General features: G+C 43.9%; 1 protein-coding gene across 1 annotated transcript in view; it reads right to left on the bottom strand.

Annotated features, from left to right (window-relative positions):
• Positions 1-11,405, bottom strand: part of UBE2R2 (ubiquitin conjugating enzyme E2 R2) — a 51,006-nt gene extending 39,601 nt beyond the window's left edge. The window contains 1 exon segment of the mRNA NM_001161820.1: positions 11,045-11,405. Coding sequence (NP_001155292.1) covers positions 11,045-11,221 — 177 coding nt within the window. The 5' untranslated portion in view covers positions 11,222-11,405.
• Between the last annotated feature and the right edge of the window lie 5,533 nt (positions 11,406-16,938).

Raw genomic sequence — 16,938 nt, 5'->3', positions numbered from 1 at the left:
AGCACCAGGAATGTCCCCCTCCTCCCCCAGGTTAAGTTACACAACCCCAGCTTTATTTTTGCTCTCAGAGAATTGCTGCAGCTGCCTCACGGACAAAGTCTGTGCAGAGGAGTGTGACTTGTCAGTACATCAGGTTCTGTGCTGGGGTGCTTCAGGAAACTTCTCAGGCTTTTATTTTTAAAAACCAAGAATAAGCAGAAGTTCTTACTGAAAAAAAAAAACCCAAAAAACAACTTTGCTTTTGTGCTTGAGCAGCCTGAAATTTATTTACTTAATTTCTTCAGCTATTCCAAAATTAAATACTGTCCTTGTAAACATATATGTCCAATTTGTTTAGGAAGAAAGTTCCCCTATGAGTTATTTATAAAAAGAAAAACACTTTCTACTTACAGATTTAGTCAATTATGCTACTATAAGATACACATATTTTCTATAAAGGTGTTAATTTATCCAGAATAATGAATGTGTCTACAGGGGTCCTTCAATGCCAGCCCAGTGTCCTTCACGTGAGCCCCTTTTACCATCACTACAGGTGATGAACAAAGCATTGCAGTGGCTCTCTTATCCTGTTTGTGTAGCATCCATAGACTATTCTGGACAAATGCTGTGCTTCACCCACACAAAGGGCCTAACAGATAATGGATTCTGGACATTGCATCCCTTTCACCCAGTCTAACATCAGATTGTAGAGATTTGTGCTCAAAGCAAATGTAACACAGCAATATTTAATAGTTTTACCACATAAAGCTCAGCTAAACATGCACCAAAGAAGGCTTTTTAGCTGCTACCTAGCAGAAGATGATGTTTGGTTAGCCATAAAAGCATCTAGTAATAGACAAAATTTTCCTGGAAGTAGCTGATTTCTCATAACACTTTCATGTTCCTCTTCCATAAAACACCTCCTTCACAGGATGTTTTTTTACTAGAAGGAGATCTAGCACATAGTTTAGATGACAAGCATACAAAAAACACTAGTTACAGAGTTTGCTCCAGATTGTTCCCCTTGTACTTAGCACTGGTGAGGCCACGCCTTAAGTGCTTTCTCCAGTTCTAGTCCCTTCAGTTCATGAAGGACATTGAGGTGTCAGAGCAAGTTCACAGGTCAGTGAAGCTGGTGAAGGCTCTAGAGGGGAAATCCTATGAGAAATGGCTGAGGGAGCTGCAGGTGGTTCACCTGGACAAAAGGAGGCTCAGGGTGACCTTATCACTCTCTAATACTGCCTGACAGGAGGGTGTGTCCAAGTGGGGGTGGCCCTCTTCTTCTAGACAACCAGCAACATAGGACAAGAGGACACAGTCTTAAGCTACACCAAGGGAGGTTTAGGTTGGACATTAGGAAGAACTTATTCACAGAAATGGTGATTAGACATTGAAATTGACTGCTGAGGGAGGTGGTGGAGTCACTGTTCCTGAAGCTGTTCAAGGAAAGACTGGATGTGGTGCTCAGTGCCATGGTCTAGTTGACACCGTGGTGTGTGGACACAGGTTGGACTTGATCTCGGAGGTTCCTACCTAACTGATTCTGTAAAACATTCTTTCTAGAGCACATAAGTCACTGTTCTATACTTTGCAAGAAAAGGAAAGAAAAAACCTCCAAGACTTAATTATAACCCCAGCTATGAACTAAAGCAATCTGAACAAAAAAGCTATGCAATCTGAAATTAATTGGAGCATGAAAGAGTTAAAGTTACAACAGAACTGACCTCCAGCTAAGGCTTTCCTAGATTTGCTGTAGTATAACTTAGAGACTCTCCCTAGCATAATTTTTGTTTTAAAAGCAGACACTAGCCATCTTGGTTAGTACAGGTTAGATGTAGCCAGGTCAAAACCATTGCTATCTTGGAAAAAAAGCATGGATGTGACACCTGTGGACATGGTTTAGTTGTGAACATGGTGGTGGATGCTAGGCTGGTGGTTGGACTTGATCTTAGTAGTTTTTTCCAACCTTAACACTTCTGTGTTTCTAAGGAGGTGAAAGTCATCCTCATGCCCAGCAAAGTTGACAGCTGCAGGGGACAAGATGAAACTGAACAAGGCTGGGACACCAGGAGTGCAAAACAAGTCACATGTGGTGACTTCATGTGAGCCTGCAGTCATGACTCAAGTACAGTTATTCTAGTTTAGGAAAAGTTGAAGGAAGAGGGAGATTCCTGAGGTGAGCTTGGATTCCAAGAGATTACAAGACACAGAGAGGCCTGGTGGCATGACAATGACAAGTCTTTTGTGACTAAGCATACCAGAGCCTTCCTCCATGCCTCTGCCATTGCACACACAGAGCTGATCCCACAGGATGTGGCACAAGCTGTTTGGACAGCAGGTGAGATCCCAGGTGTAGTGCATGTGCTGAAGACATGTCCCTATAACATTATACTGCATCCCCAAGGCACAGGAATGGGCAATGCTGTGCTTTAGGATGTTTACTCATGATCCGTACCCCAACCTGACCTGGTCCATCATTCAGGAATAGATTCACAACTGCCAGCAGGAACCTCCTTGGTGGAGGAAGGTACCACACACCTATAGCAGTCATCCCACCACGGCTTCTCATGGCTTTTTTTGACCACTGGCAGCTTACTTAGCTGTTTTCTGTAGGCAGAATATGGTCCCTGGTTGAAGAGCCCAAGCATAAGTATATCACTTACATTAGAGATGTGAAAAAAGCGAACTACTTAGTAGGTGTGGGATGAGCCTGCAAGTTGGGTGAAAATTAAGTCATTTATCCAAGATGAACATTAAGCAGGCTGCCTTGAATCTGTGAAATTGGAGTATCACCTTGAACAGCAACAGAACCCAGGCTTATCTCATAACACTGAGAAGAAAGTGGCCAAGACCAGCAGACTTCTTACTGGCAGCTGGTACAACTCCAATATCTTTCCAAATGGAGTATAGTTACAGATGATATGGGTACAAGACCATGTACTTAGCTATTACTGTAACTTAAAATTGATCTCCAGATCTGCTTTTTAGCCTCTTGTGAGTCTGTCCATAAACCCCGGAAGGTCAAAACCATCTTCAGTATCAAAAACTATTCAATAATACAGCCAATTTCAAAACTCAAAAGCCCAAATGTCCAGAGCCTCAAACAAGTCTACCCTCCCTACCTAGTTTTTCCCAGTAGTGCCACTACTGTTGCACTTCAGGCCAAAGCCAGCCAAGCTTCAACCACACTAATCAAAGACTGCAACCAGCATGAAAAAAAAAAAAGAAAATCAGTTAAACTTCACAGAAAGTATATTAGTAAAATTTTGAAGGACATAAGCTTTCAGGTTTCTGGAGATACTGAGAAATGGAAATAATTCCATATGTTGGTCTCAAAATTTTCATTTTTATATGCTTCAGTGGAGATAATACAGCACCATAAAATGCCTAGATTCACTTAGAAGTGCTTTCAAAAAAAAAAAAAAAAAAAAAAAGTAGCAACAGGTCCTCTACAGACAATTGTTTAAACATGACTGTGGTTGACTAAAGAAACTCAGAGAACTATACAAGAGAAGAAACATTACCATCATACACTGATATTGAACAATAAATTCAGTAAGAGTTGTCTCTCAACATCTTTTTAGCATTTTGAGTAACATGGACACAGCAATAAATAATGAGGTTAGGCAGAGATCCCACTGAAGTGGCAATATCATTAAGAACAGATGAGGCTTTTTCTTTCCACCTTAAACAAAAAGGACCGTGCACCTTCATCTGGGTAGGAGCATTTTGTTACCACACAAATGACAAATTAGAAGAAATTTAGATAATAGCTACAAGATATTTAAAAAGTACAGAAGAGATGTCAGCCTCTCAAGTTAAACTGCTTAATGCACTGCTGAAAGGTAGTCAACTACCAAATGTGGGTCCAGTTACTCTTTTGCAGAGAAGTAGCTGGGAGCACGGAGATGAAATTCAGTTTTCTTCAATACATTATAAAAAGCCCATTCTTTTAATAAAGGTGAGTGCTTTTACAGATAGTTATTCTAGCCAAGATAAGCAAACACTTGTGCACCAGTGTGGTTTACATCATGAATAAGGGGCTTATACAAGCAGACTTCATGCAAGAACAAATGTGTATTCAGAGAATGTATTGTAAGTCAGAGCTACTCCATTGCTTTGGACTTGTCAAAACAAAAGCCATGAAGGTACCGCAAAAAAAGAATATTATTTCACCTTTTATCTAGGACTGACAACAAAAGGTTCCTAGCTGCAGAGCTGTCTGAAGATTAATTTAAAACCAAAGAATTTTATCTCAATGCACAAGTGCCTATTACTCAAAAACTGACCCGAGCGACATAACCAATTAAACACTGGCAGAGGGTTTTGCATTTTAACCCCTTCAAATATTTTGCTACAATGAACAATAAAACATATATTTTAAATACTTAACTAGGATACATAACTAAGGGAAGAGTCACAAAGCTACTGCAAACATGTCCTTACTGCTATCACCTTGGATTTATCAAACAAAGCCTATTTACCTGAATATCTAAATTACCTGTACAATTTTAAGACAACAAAGCAGCGCAAAAGGAATATATGTCATGCTTTTAGTACTGAAACCTTAAGTGGTAAGGTACAGCCTGCCTGCCAGGCAGCCTTCTCTTTCTAAACCACAAATACTACGATGCCTTCAAGTGTCCCCCATTTAACATTCAGCCCCTTTTATGTTCTTGTTGTTCTCTGGGTAGAAGCTTCAATTTAAAACGATCTCCCAGGAAGTCTTGAGGTCCCATTTCTTCAAGTCAAGCAAGATTCCAAAATATCCTAAACACACAGTAATTTAGTAGCTCTCATTTTTCTTCGCTTTGTAAGCCACTTTGGGCAAATGCATTTTAAATATTTCAGCAACTGTGATGACAGGCAATCAATCAATCAGTTTAGTTACTCTTGGCTACTAGTGCTTCAAGGGTGAGTACACAATGCCAAAGTTATTACTATCAAACTGGCCTGGTGAGATGGGATGTTCTCAGCAAGTCACTACCACAAAAACTTAGCAAGATTAACTTCAATTCCCCTAACTCATAATGCTGGATAAAAACACTAAGCCTAAACATGAAGCAGCATTCTGGAAATAGCTGACTAGTTTTGTGTACATGCCTGTGTGTATGTATACACCTAATCAAATGCAGCCCAAATCATAAAAGCAGCTGTATTTATGAGTCACATCACCTCTAGTCCATCCACACGGCAGACATTTCAACTTGAACTCAGCTACATTTAAGGTCAGCATAAAATCTCCATCATTTATCCCATACTATTAATTACCCTGAACACATGAAGAACATGCCATAAACCACACAACAAAACTGCACATCAAAGATCAGAGTTAAGGTTCTGCAAGGATTTTTTTTTTTCCTGGTATTCTCTACCCTCCAGATGCAAAATAAGCATTGCATAGTAGACCTAAAGTGCTATTAAAGAGAAGGTACCCTGTGTGAATTATTAACATGTAAAATAGTAGAGCAGCATAAGAGTGACTTCAGAAACAGCAAGGTAAAAACATGTTTGAGTTTTTGAAAAGTTATAGATGTGTAAAATCCTCAGACACTGGGACAACATCACTGCAATATTGGATGTAAAGGATTTATGCACAAAAAAAAATTTTAGAAAACCCCACTCTTCTAACACTATATAGTCAAAAGTTTCCACTAACTCCTATAATATGAACCACATATAAGTCTACACACTTTTAGTTACAATCTCTTGAATAGACAAGAAATCCCAAGAGGCACAGTTCCTTGAATTGTTAACTGAGAAAAAAACCTAAAACTCAAGTTCTATTTTACCTTACCAAAGGACCACTGTACAAAAATTAGGCAAATGAACAGTGCTCAATTTACAGGTATGGAAAGTTTTCTGTTTTATTCTAATGGGATAGAAGAGTTGGGCTGTGCTACAGCTGTCCTCTTGCCTGAGAGTCTGGGATCATATATCTGCTTTTGATCTGTGAACCAACATCAGAAGAAGTATTTTGCTCCCCTGCCTGCTGACAGCTTAGAGGATCCTTGGCTTCTGAGACTGAACAGGAGCTCCACAGACCTGGAGCAAGGAGGGCTCTACTCACCTGCAATACCATGTCCCTTTGTCACACCAAACAACTGCTTACTAGTATCAATGATTCCTAAGGACAACAAAAATAGATCAAATATACAGAGAGAAACTCTGCAGGACCTTGCAATGCTGAGGCCCACAGAAGGCAGTTTTTGTGTTTAGAGTACCTAACATTTTCATCCTGGCATTAAGGATACTTTTGTGGAATTAAATGTTCCATCAATTATATAGTTCTAAGTGCTTAGAAGACTTCTATTTGCTTAATTTTAAGCTTCATGAGAAGTAGACTACAATACCAACATGGTGCTCATTCTTGCCATCAGTTATTGGTAACTGATTGGTTCTCCATCTATTTCCTGCTCTGAAATCTTAACACATTTTGCAAGTTACTTTGAAATCAAATCACCTGGAAGAAGCTGAGACACAATACAGAACTCTATACAGCACAGGGCTAATAAATTACAAAAAGCATGGATAACAATGCCTTGAGACAAGTATTTAGCCCCCAAGTTACTTGACAAAAGTAATCATAATGTTTGGTGGTTTTCTCTCCTTTCAACTGATGTGTCAAGGCTTGTTCCTTCAAGTAGGAAAAGTATCTTATGAAATAAACTGCCTTAAGAACTATGAAACAGTAACTCTAACAATGTAGTTAATTCTTCTTGTTTCCTTTCATGCTAGGTATATTCATTTTAATTTACCCAGACTAAATCACCTCTGAAGGAGTTTTTAATATCAACTTTTTGTCTACATTGAACATGCTTCTTGACACTGTACTTGGTCAAATCATGCTTCTGAGCAGTGCTAATGAAGTTTCTATTTGTATAATTTCTCACTTGTACCTTCCCTGAAATCCTGGCTCTCAGCACAACTGCTTTACCATGCAACTGAAAAAATCAGAAGACCTGTCTTTTTCAAAACACTTAAAAGCTCTGTCACTAAGGTACAATTGCACCAAACATTCAGGACCTCAAGTAAGCCATCAGGAAACACTTTCTAGTAGTCCTGCAAGTATTCACTGTTTGATCAAAGCATTGGGCAGAAGTTCATCTCCAGGCTCTGAAGGCTCAAGCATTAAAGAAAGACACTGGATTTCAAGATAGGGAAAAATGGTAACTGGAGATGATAAAGACTTCACCATGCACAGCCCTCCGCAACTGAGATCTATCCCATGTAGTACCTATCAGTCCCAGATTACAGCATTATAACCTTTCTTGTGGTCATCCCCATTTATGTATCAGCTGCCAAAATTAAAGATGAAGAAGTTCTGCCATGTAGCAAAGGACCCTTTCAGATGAACCGAAGATGCCTATGACATAAAAGTGGCATTGATGAACTGCTCACACTTAGTTCTGCAGATTATGGCACATTCTGGTTCTCTGCTGCTCAAGCACTGCCTGCAAAACCAGACATATTTCCATCATTTCCAGAGCAATTCAGAACTACCATATAGCCCAGTGGAATCTAATCTAAAGACCCATCTTAGCACACCATGTCCTTCAAAGCTGAGCCTAGAAAGAAATAATTGTCACTATCTGTGACCTGGACACAAAGCATTACATTCTGAGAAAAATCTTCCTTTTGTCACTCAAAAAACTCAGCAAATGAATCAGATGTAAGCAACATTTTAGACATACAAGGTCTACCCACACTTCACTTTTACACTCTGTGAGTGAGTCTGGCACTAAACATCAATTTCACCTAGTGCAGACTAATACCTATGGCCTAATAAAAGTGATTCTGCTAGAACTTTAGTCAAACTAGCAATTTATTACTGCCAGCAGCTGAGGGACCTTTGGAAGACCTAACATCACTGCCCTGAACTATTTTTCCCTTGCCAGCAAAGAAGAGAGGTAACCAGTGCATTGAATTCCTTCCTTGAGGAATGTAGTCAGGAACTTTAAGGATTGCTCAAAACATTACAAAGCTATTCAGCATGACTGGGAATACAGTCACTAGGTAAGACAAAGGTTGATATAACTTGCACTTCAGACGTCCACCTTCAGCTGATCACATGAATGGGGTGGGGGGGGCTGCATGTTCCCTTGCTGATACAAGCTGATCTTCATATAGCTGTTGCTCCTGGAGGCTGATCTAGATAGCAGTCCTAAACTCTGAAACACTGCAGCAGATCTGGGCATGCTGTATTAGCTGATAAAATATGCTCAAGCACTGTACTTGAATTTTTAAGAAGTCCCTGAATTTATTATAGACAGCATGTTGATAACCTACCATTTAAACAAACATTCAAGGGGACTTGTTCTCTGCTTCAATTTATCAGATGTTACAGCTACAGGACTTGCAGCTGAAACCAGAATCTGTTGAACCAGCTTTAGACAGTCACTTCTGTCAAGGGGGTACAGAGAGAGCACTTCCCTCATTTCAGTTTATTCTACTAGTTCAACAACCTAGAGAGAAAGGTCTTATGTCTACAAGAATAAACAAGGTGACAAAAGTTGATGTGACCACCTCTAAGAGCTCCCAAAACACAAATCATGCAGTAGTATTCCCCAATCAACCACCCCAAACACATTCTTTATTAAAGTCACCTTAACCAAAAGTTTTCCTTGAAATATTTGTGCTCTAGCTTAACTAGAAGCCTGGGTACTTTCCTTCAATTCCTTCTGTTAAACTACACTTCAAATGGAACACAATTCCCAAACTCTCACTGCCATGACATTGAAAAAAGTTACATCCTGTAATTGCATCTTTCTAACCACATTTTCCTAACCTTACTAAACTGAAAATGCAACATAAGATAAAGCTAAAATATTTTATCAAATTAAGAAATGTGGAAAATGAAATGCATGTAAGGTGAGCACTCGTTCAGAGCAGCATGTACAATTAATATATTGCAGGAGCCACCCATCAAATAAAATTAGAGTACTATTATTATCGCCAAATGATTCCATAACAGAGTCTAACACATCTGAAGACCTAAGACAAAGAGAGGCAAGAATATCACTTCTCACAGGACTCCTTCCTTTTTCAGTGTCTCAGAAGTCAAGATGCATAACCAAAGACCAGACAACTACAAAAATCTGCCATGCAGGGCTCCTCATGGAGGAAGGATGAGACAGAAACAACAAACGAGAGATTTCAGCCATGGCACTTGAAAGGAATCCCATTGCTGGGGAGGGATGGAAGCACCATGAGACCTCATCTTCCCACTCTCAAAACAACTATCACAGGATTGGTCAAAAGAATTTAGAAGTAAGGCGCAGCAGTTCAAGGACATCAAATACCCAAAAACCCAATCATAGTGCTGAGGTAAGGCAACCGGGAGCCTTGCCTAAATCTACACTTGTAAACACACATCCCAAATTACTTCTCAGGCAACTTCAGCTTCTTTCCAGGAACAACTGCAAATATGCAGTGCAGAGAGCTCCCCAACCAAATAAAACTACTTTGATCAGTCATGAGTTCCTTGAAAAAAAAAAAAAGATGAGTAATGTAAGTGCAGGAAGAGGTCACCAGACCACTCGGATGTAAAGATGACACTGTTACCAGTGACAACCAAAGACTCCAGCAACTTCCTGAATAAGTAATAATGGAGGTGAGTATAAGAATACACCTATCACACCTATATGAGTAAGCCAGCCAACTCATTACAAAAGGCAAGTCTTATGCCAAAGCGTTCCTTTCCTTCCAAACAATGATGCCAAACTGAACATGACTCAAGTCTATTATTCCCCAAGCTACAGGTTATTTTGGTTTTGTGGAACAAAGCTCTTAAACCTTGATCTGTGGAGGCCAAGAGGCACTGAAGGTGCACGTTAGTCAAGCAAAGACATCATGCAATTTTTTTTTTTCAGTTTGAGAGAAGCCAAAGGGCATTAAATGGAAGATGCAGGAGCCACAACTAAAACAGTTAACTGCAAGGAGAAGCAAGCTCATGGGGACAATATTTTGCCAGAGATCAAGCAGATATCAAGCACAGAGGAGTGTGCCTAATGCAACACATCTTCTGCAGACATGAAGGATTTCCAATCGCCTGTTTTAAGGAAAAAGCGCAACTCCTCCTCCTCCAGTTGTTTTGATAATTTAAGTACACTCCCTTCAGTTCTTCTCTGGGATGTCTGTGCCAGATTTCTTATTTGCTGAATTCACAGGAGTGGAAATAGCAACCACAAAAGATTTAGTATTAACAGGAAGGCTGAGAAAGGAATTGAATCTACCTTCACCCATTATGTGTTGCTGCAGCCCTTTGAAAGCTGCCTTCTTAAAGTGTGGAGAGGAAGAACACAGGAGTGGAAAAAAAAATTGTGCCAAATAGCCCTGAAGACCATGGAGTCGTGAAAAAAACGTGGTCTTTACCCTGAATTAGCCATCAATAAGTGAAGCTATCAAGGGATGACTTGGAAGCCCCTTACTTTAAACATCACAGAATCATAAAATGTTTGGGTTGGAAGGGACCTTGAAGATGATCCAGTTTCAACCCCACTGCCGTGGGCAGGGACAATTTCCACTAGACCAGGTTGCTCCAAGCCCCATCCAACCTGGCCGTGAGCACTTCCAGGGATGGGGCACCCACAACTTCTCTGAGCAACCTGTGCCAGCGCCTCAACACCCTCACAATGAACAATTCTGCCCTAATATCTAAGCTAAAGCTACTCTCTTTCAGTTTGAACCCGTTCCCCCTTGTTCTGTCCCTAAATGCTCTTGTAAACAGTCTCGCTCCATCTTTCCTATAAGTTCCCTTCAGGTACTGAAAGAACCTGGAAATACGGGAACAGATGATCTCCAAAGGTCCCTTCCGACCGTAACAATTCTGTGAAATACATACAGAGCAGAGCCCAGGGGGCAGCTCGGGGCGGGAGGGGCAAACTCTCCCATTACGGCGAGGTTCGCACAGGAGGCTCTTTGGGGCTGAAAGAGCAGATTAACAGCTCAGCGGCGGTTATTGCCCGGCTCCCTCTCGCCCAGGCCGTGCCCGTGCCCCCTCCCGCAGGCCCGGCCCCGGCCCAGCCCCACACCGCGGCCCGCGCCGCTGGGGAAAGGCCCGTACCTTGAAGTACCCGCCCTCGTAGAGCGTGTTGGGGGGCCCGAAGATCGCCACCTCCCAGTTATAGAGGTCGGACTCGTCGACCAGGGTGATGCGGAAGCCCTCGACAGGCTCCTCCTGCAGCGACTTCAGCTCCAGCATCAGCGCCTTCTGCGAGCTGCTCATCTGCTGCTGGGCCATGGCGCGGCGCGGCCCCCGCCGCGGCCGCCTCCTCGCTCCCGGTGCCGCTGCCGGTGCTCCCGCTGCCGGTGCTCCCGCTGCCGGTGGCGCCGGTACCGGTGCCGGTGCCGCCCCCGCCCCTCCTCGCGCTGACGGCCCCGCAGCCGCTACTTCCTTTTGTGACGGCGCCGCTCGCGCTGACCTCAGCGCGCCGCACCGGCCCCGCCCCCGCCGCTCCGTTAGCCACGCCCCCCGCGCCCGGACCACGCCCCCGCCGCACGCCCGGCCGCGCCCCGGCGCACACCAGGCCACGCCCCGCTTCGCCCCGGGCCACGCCACGCCGCGCGCGCAGTCGTCTGCCACGCCCCCGCCTCGTGCCTTTAAAGGGGCCGCGCTCGCCGGCGCCGCGGCCGTCCGGGGGGAGAAGTCACGTGAGGAAGTGGGGATGGGAATGGGTCACAAAATCACAGCATCGAGTAATTTGTAAAAGATCTTTGACAATATCATAGTCCAACCTATTACCCAACACCATCCCTGAGTGGCACATCCAGTCTTCCCTTAAACAACTCCAGGTACAGTGACCCCATCACCCCCCTGGGCAGCCCATTCCAGTGTGTAATGATCCTTTCTGTGAAGAAATTCTTCCTAATGTCCACCATAAGCAATCCCTGGCACAGAAAGAGACATTAAGCCATAAGCGAGTGTCCAAAGGAGGGCCTCAAAGATGATGAAGGCTCTAGAGGGTGGCTTCTCCATGCGAGGAGCAGCCAAGGGCACTTGGCCGGTTCAGCCTGGAGGAGACTGAGGGGAGACCTGACTGCAGTTCCTTGTGAGAGGCAGAGGACAGGCAGGCACTGATCTCTGTTACGTGACCCGAGGGGGTGGCATCAAGCTGTGTCAGGGGAGGTTTAGTTTGCATATCAGGAAAAGCTTTTTCACCAAAGGGTAGTTGGGCAGTGGAACAGGATCCCCAAGGACACAATTCAAGAAGCACTTGGACAGTGTTGTCAGGCACAGGGTGTGACTCTTGGGGTGCCCTATGCAGGGCCAGGAGTTGGACTCCATGATCCTGGTGGTTCCCTGTCGACTCAGCTTATACTGTTATTCTGTGGTTCTATATCCCCTCCTCCTGTCACTGGCTGCCTGGGAAAAGAGACTGTCCTGCAGCTACGCCCTCCTGTCAGGGAGTTGCAGACAGTGATAAAGAGCCCTGAGTTTTCTCTTCTCCAGGTTAAACACCCTCAGCTCCCTCAGCTGCTCCTCACAGGAGATGCATCTGAGACCTTTCACCAGTTCCATTGCCCTTCTCTGAAATTGCTCCAGCACCTCAATCTCCTTCCTGGATTGGGGGCCCCGAAACTGGACACAGCACTTGAGGTGCCTCACCAGTGCCAAGTACAGGGCAAGGATCATTTCCCTAATCCTCCTGCTTTTCTTATTATTGATCCAAGCCATTGGCCTTCTTGTCCACCTGGGCAAACTGCTGTTGTCGCACGTTCAGTTCCTATCAAGCAGTCCCCAGGTCCTTTCCCACTGGGCAACTTTCCAGCCATTCTACCCCAAATCTGGAGCTGCAGGAGTTGTTGTGACCCAGGGACAGGACCTGGCACCTGGCCTTATTGAATCTCACACAATTGGTCTATCCATCCAGCCTGTCTAGATAGTCACAGGTCATGAGTGGGTACAAAAGGGCATGGTTTGCCCACTGACATGCACCCATGGTCACAAAACATGGTTTTGTACAGCGCATGGTTTTTGAGGAGTAAATTTGCATGACTCAGGGCCCCACAAAAATCCTGCAGCAGCTCCCAAGTTGCAGTAGGACAAAATGGGCAGCTGCCATCCCTTACCCCAACATGTTATTCTCACATTCTCCACAGATATGTGATGTAGTCACACCAGAACATACCATTTCCAGCCTTCCTGCCATTCTCTGATTTGGCTAAAGGTGAAAAATGCTTGCAGAATGTAGAGATCTATCAGTCAGGAAACATGAGACAGCACCTGTTCCTTAGTGAGTATTTAATGAATAACATAAATAATATTCATTTATAAAATAAAGAAAGAAAAATAACAGTAATTGTCCAGGAGAAGGATGACCCATTTCTGCTTGGCATTTCTTTCATCCTGTGCATGGCAGGGCTCAGGCCACCTCACAGAGGCACCTGCTTCTTGGACAAACAGGTTGGACGATGTGTCCCATCATCCCTCTGTCATTACATGGCTTTAACCTTCTTCGTTGCCCCCATCATCTCCCAGGCTTTCCCATCCCGATGACAACCCTGTAGACATGGGTGACCACTGGATCACTCTCCTGTGTTTTCCAAAGCCATGGACTTTTCTAAAGGCACAGAACTGACAGCCAGGGCCCTGTGCATTGGTGGGAGATCATGCAGCTGGGCAGCCTGCACTGCAAGGGGACCTTGAAGTCTCGCACTGACACATGGTAGCCTTGACTCTGGCTCCTTCTCCAGACCTTGGCCCAGGGAGGAGAGCAGAAAGTAGATGATTTTCCCCAAGCTCCAGCTGCTCCCAGGACAAATTTGCCATTTCCCAGTGAAATGCAAGGCATGCTCCCCCTTGACCCCAAGACTGCTTTGCTTGCCATTCTCCTGTCTCTTGAGCTTTCCCCAGAGTTGCCCCCATTACCCTCTCCAGAGGTGCCCCCAGTGCTGTCAGTGGTACCTGGACCAGGGCTTGTGATTGCCTCCAAGCTATAAAATACTCCAGCCATTGCAAAATCCCATCTCAGCCTGGACAATGTCCCTGAGGGGACTGTTATCAATTTTCTCATGAAGCTGGGATGAGTTCTTGCTCAGTGCCACTGGGGTAACATGGAGGAACATCCCTCATCCATCCAGAGCTTGACTGACTGCTGAAATAAAAGTGTGTTTTCCCCTACAGGTACAGGTCAGCCACTGGAACAGGTTAATGTTATTCACCACCTTGGAATGAGCTCAGATTTACTGAAAGCTGCTTAATTCAGCTCTCATTTCCTCAGCTGGGGGCTGGAGAGCTGGATCATGAAACACTTTATCAGAGAAACTCCTTGGAGGATGGGCAATGCTGTGTGTGTTTTCTGGTGGAAGTTCAGTCTCATGCTCTTTTTATTTATGTCAGTGGAATAGAACAGAAAATAATTGACTATTTCTGTTGGAAGGGACTACAGCAATCATCCAGTTCAACTGCCTGACCAATTCAGGACTAACCAAAATTTCAACAATGTTGTTCAAGGCATTATCCAAATGTCACTTAGACATTGACAGGCTGGGGGCATTAGCCACCTCACTAGGAAGCCTATTCTGTCCACCCATTCTGGAAAGAAATGCTTCCTGATGCCAAGTCTAAACCTCTCCTGGCACATCTTTGAATCATTCCCACATGTCCTATCACTAGATATCAGGAAGAGCTGAGTACTTCCCTCTCCACTTCCCCTCCTCAGGAATCCGTAGAGAGCATTGCCTTGAACCCCCTTTCTCCGAACTAGACAAGCCCCAAATCCTCAGCTTCTCCTCAAAAAACATTCATCCAGCCTTTTCACCACCTTTATTGCACTCCTCAGGACAGATTCATGAATCTTCACATGCTTTTTAAATTGTCTTTAGTTGATGGACATAACACATGCTGTGACTTCTGTTTCGCTGATGCCAGCCAGCAAAGACCTGCTCTGTTAATAGGACATCCCAGCTTGCTGGTAAAACGTGGATTTGCTCATGCTTGGAGAAAATGTACAGGAGCCAAGCTCTTTGGTACTGCACTGCCCTCAAAACATCTTTTCTTGCAGCCAGCCTCCAGCCTAGGCTTTGTCTGAACCTGCCTCATGCTGGAAGAGATGGAATAAGCAAAGTTTGGAGTTATTCAGGATTTATCTCTGCCTGATGTCTGTCTTGAATGTTAATGTAAGATGTAATCATGCAAGGCAAAAAGTAAATCAAGTCCTGGTGTATTCAAGAGAGTAGACTGCAAATTTTCCACGTCTGCTTTTAGAAAAGGTATTGGTCTTTTTTCCTCTGATTTTTTTTCCCTTTCCTGCAAAAACATTCAGCACTCCAAGAAAACAGAAACTGTTGAAGCAATAGAACATTTTGAAGCCTGTGCTCCCTAGCAGCCCCCTCCAAGGCTCCTGCCTGCACTTCTGCTTGTGCTTTCAGGGAGGCTCAGCTGCTCTGCCTGGTGTCCCATTCCCTGAAACCCAGGCTGCCTTGAGGCTAGCATAACTTTTTTGATTTTTTATATGGCATTTCTCTCCTCCAATCACCTCTAATATAACATAATGAAAGGATGAAGCCTTCTCCTCCTCCTCCTCCTTCAGCTGCTCTCCCATGGATGGTCACAGCTCACCTGCAAGCAGGGCTTTACATGGGGTGTGTTCTGCCACACACAGTATTGTTCTTTATTTTATTTTATTTTATTTTATTTTATTTTATTTTATTTTATTTTATTTTATTTTATTTTATTTTATTTTATTTTATTTTATTTATTTTAATTTTCACCTGAATTAATAAGTTTGATTTTTGGACTTACAGAACAAGAAATAGAGTCTGATCTGGGAACATGGGTTTCCAGGAAGGACAAGTCTCACTGGGAGAGGAGGAGGCTACACATATCATTAACCCAGTCCCCAGCAGCAGAACTTGTCACTATTAACTGCACCTCAAGGTGCCACCAGTGCAATAGGTTAAATCTGACTTGAAAACTTCTAAGTGCTTCCTGCTTTGCTCTTATCAGCTGTTTTTAATATCTCTCTTCTTCATTTATTTCTTTCTTCCTATGAGTTGTGTTCACAAAGGATGACAAACTGAGAGTTAGCAACTCTGCTTAGCAACAGCAGAAGCTTTGAAAATGCAAATTTGTCTTGGTGTCACATTAGAGGGTTACTGCTCCATGAGCTGTCAGAGAGAGAGAGGACAAGAGGTGGGAAGATGTGGGAGTGCCGGTGTGACTCCATTCTCAGGACAGATTCCTCTCATGTGAAACTTTTCACTGCTTTATCTAATTTCTTTCCTGAGTGGCTCAAAGGATGAGATACCTGCTCCTTCTGCAGGGGAACTGGATTCACCTGGGATAAAAGACAATACCATCAACACCATTTTCTCTCCTCCTGCCTCCTCCCTACTCCTGTGCTTTGGTGAAACATCAGCAGGGATCCTGGGGACTCTGGGCTGGACTTTAACTCATTCTTACCCCCAGAAAGTCAGATGGTCAAGTGATGAAGATCAGGCAGGCGATAGGACTTCTGCTTAGCTTACTGCTACCGCACCAGGAGCCAAGGAACAAGAACCTATTCCTTGGACTGTACTGAAACAGAGTAGGACATCTGGAGGTCCATCTCATCACTGTGCTGCCCCAAAGTTGGTCCTAAACAGCTTAAGATGTATTTGTTCAACCAGTTCTTTAGTATTTGTCCTCCAGACTGCCCAAAGTGCAGAAATTCATGGGCTACTAGGTCAGTGTGGTTCAGCTCTGGACTCAGCTCCCCTTCCTGTTAGAGGCCTCATAGGTCTCCTCACCACCCAAATTTTACCCAGTTTTTTCTTGCCAAGACCACTGTCGAGGTACAGAAGACAGAGAGAGGGGCCAGGATTATTTCCTCTGTCTCCTTCCTAGAGTGCCATTGCCCTGGCTGGGTACAAATCCCCAGCTGAGGCCACAGAGGTGTTGGCAGCCTATCATTCCCACAGCAGCAGCACACATTGCCATTGGGACAAGGGGAAACAGGGCTTTGCAGGTTTTATTGC

Source organism: Taeniopygia guttata, chromosome Z, assembly GCF_048771995.1.
Source record: "Taeniopygia guttata chromosome Z, bTaeGut7.mat, whole genome shotgun sequence".
Lineage (NCBI taxonomy): Eukaryota > Metazoa > Chordata > Aves > Passeriformes > Estrildidae > Taeniopygia > Taeniopygia guttata.
This window is presented reverse-complemented; position numbering and strand designations above follow the sequence as displayed.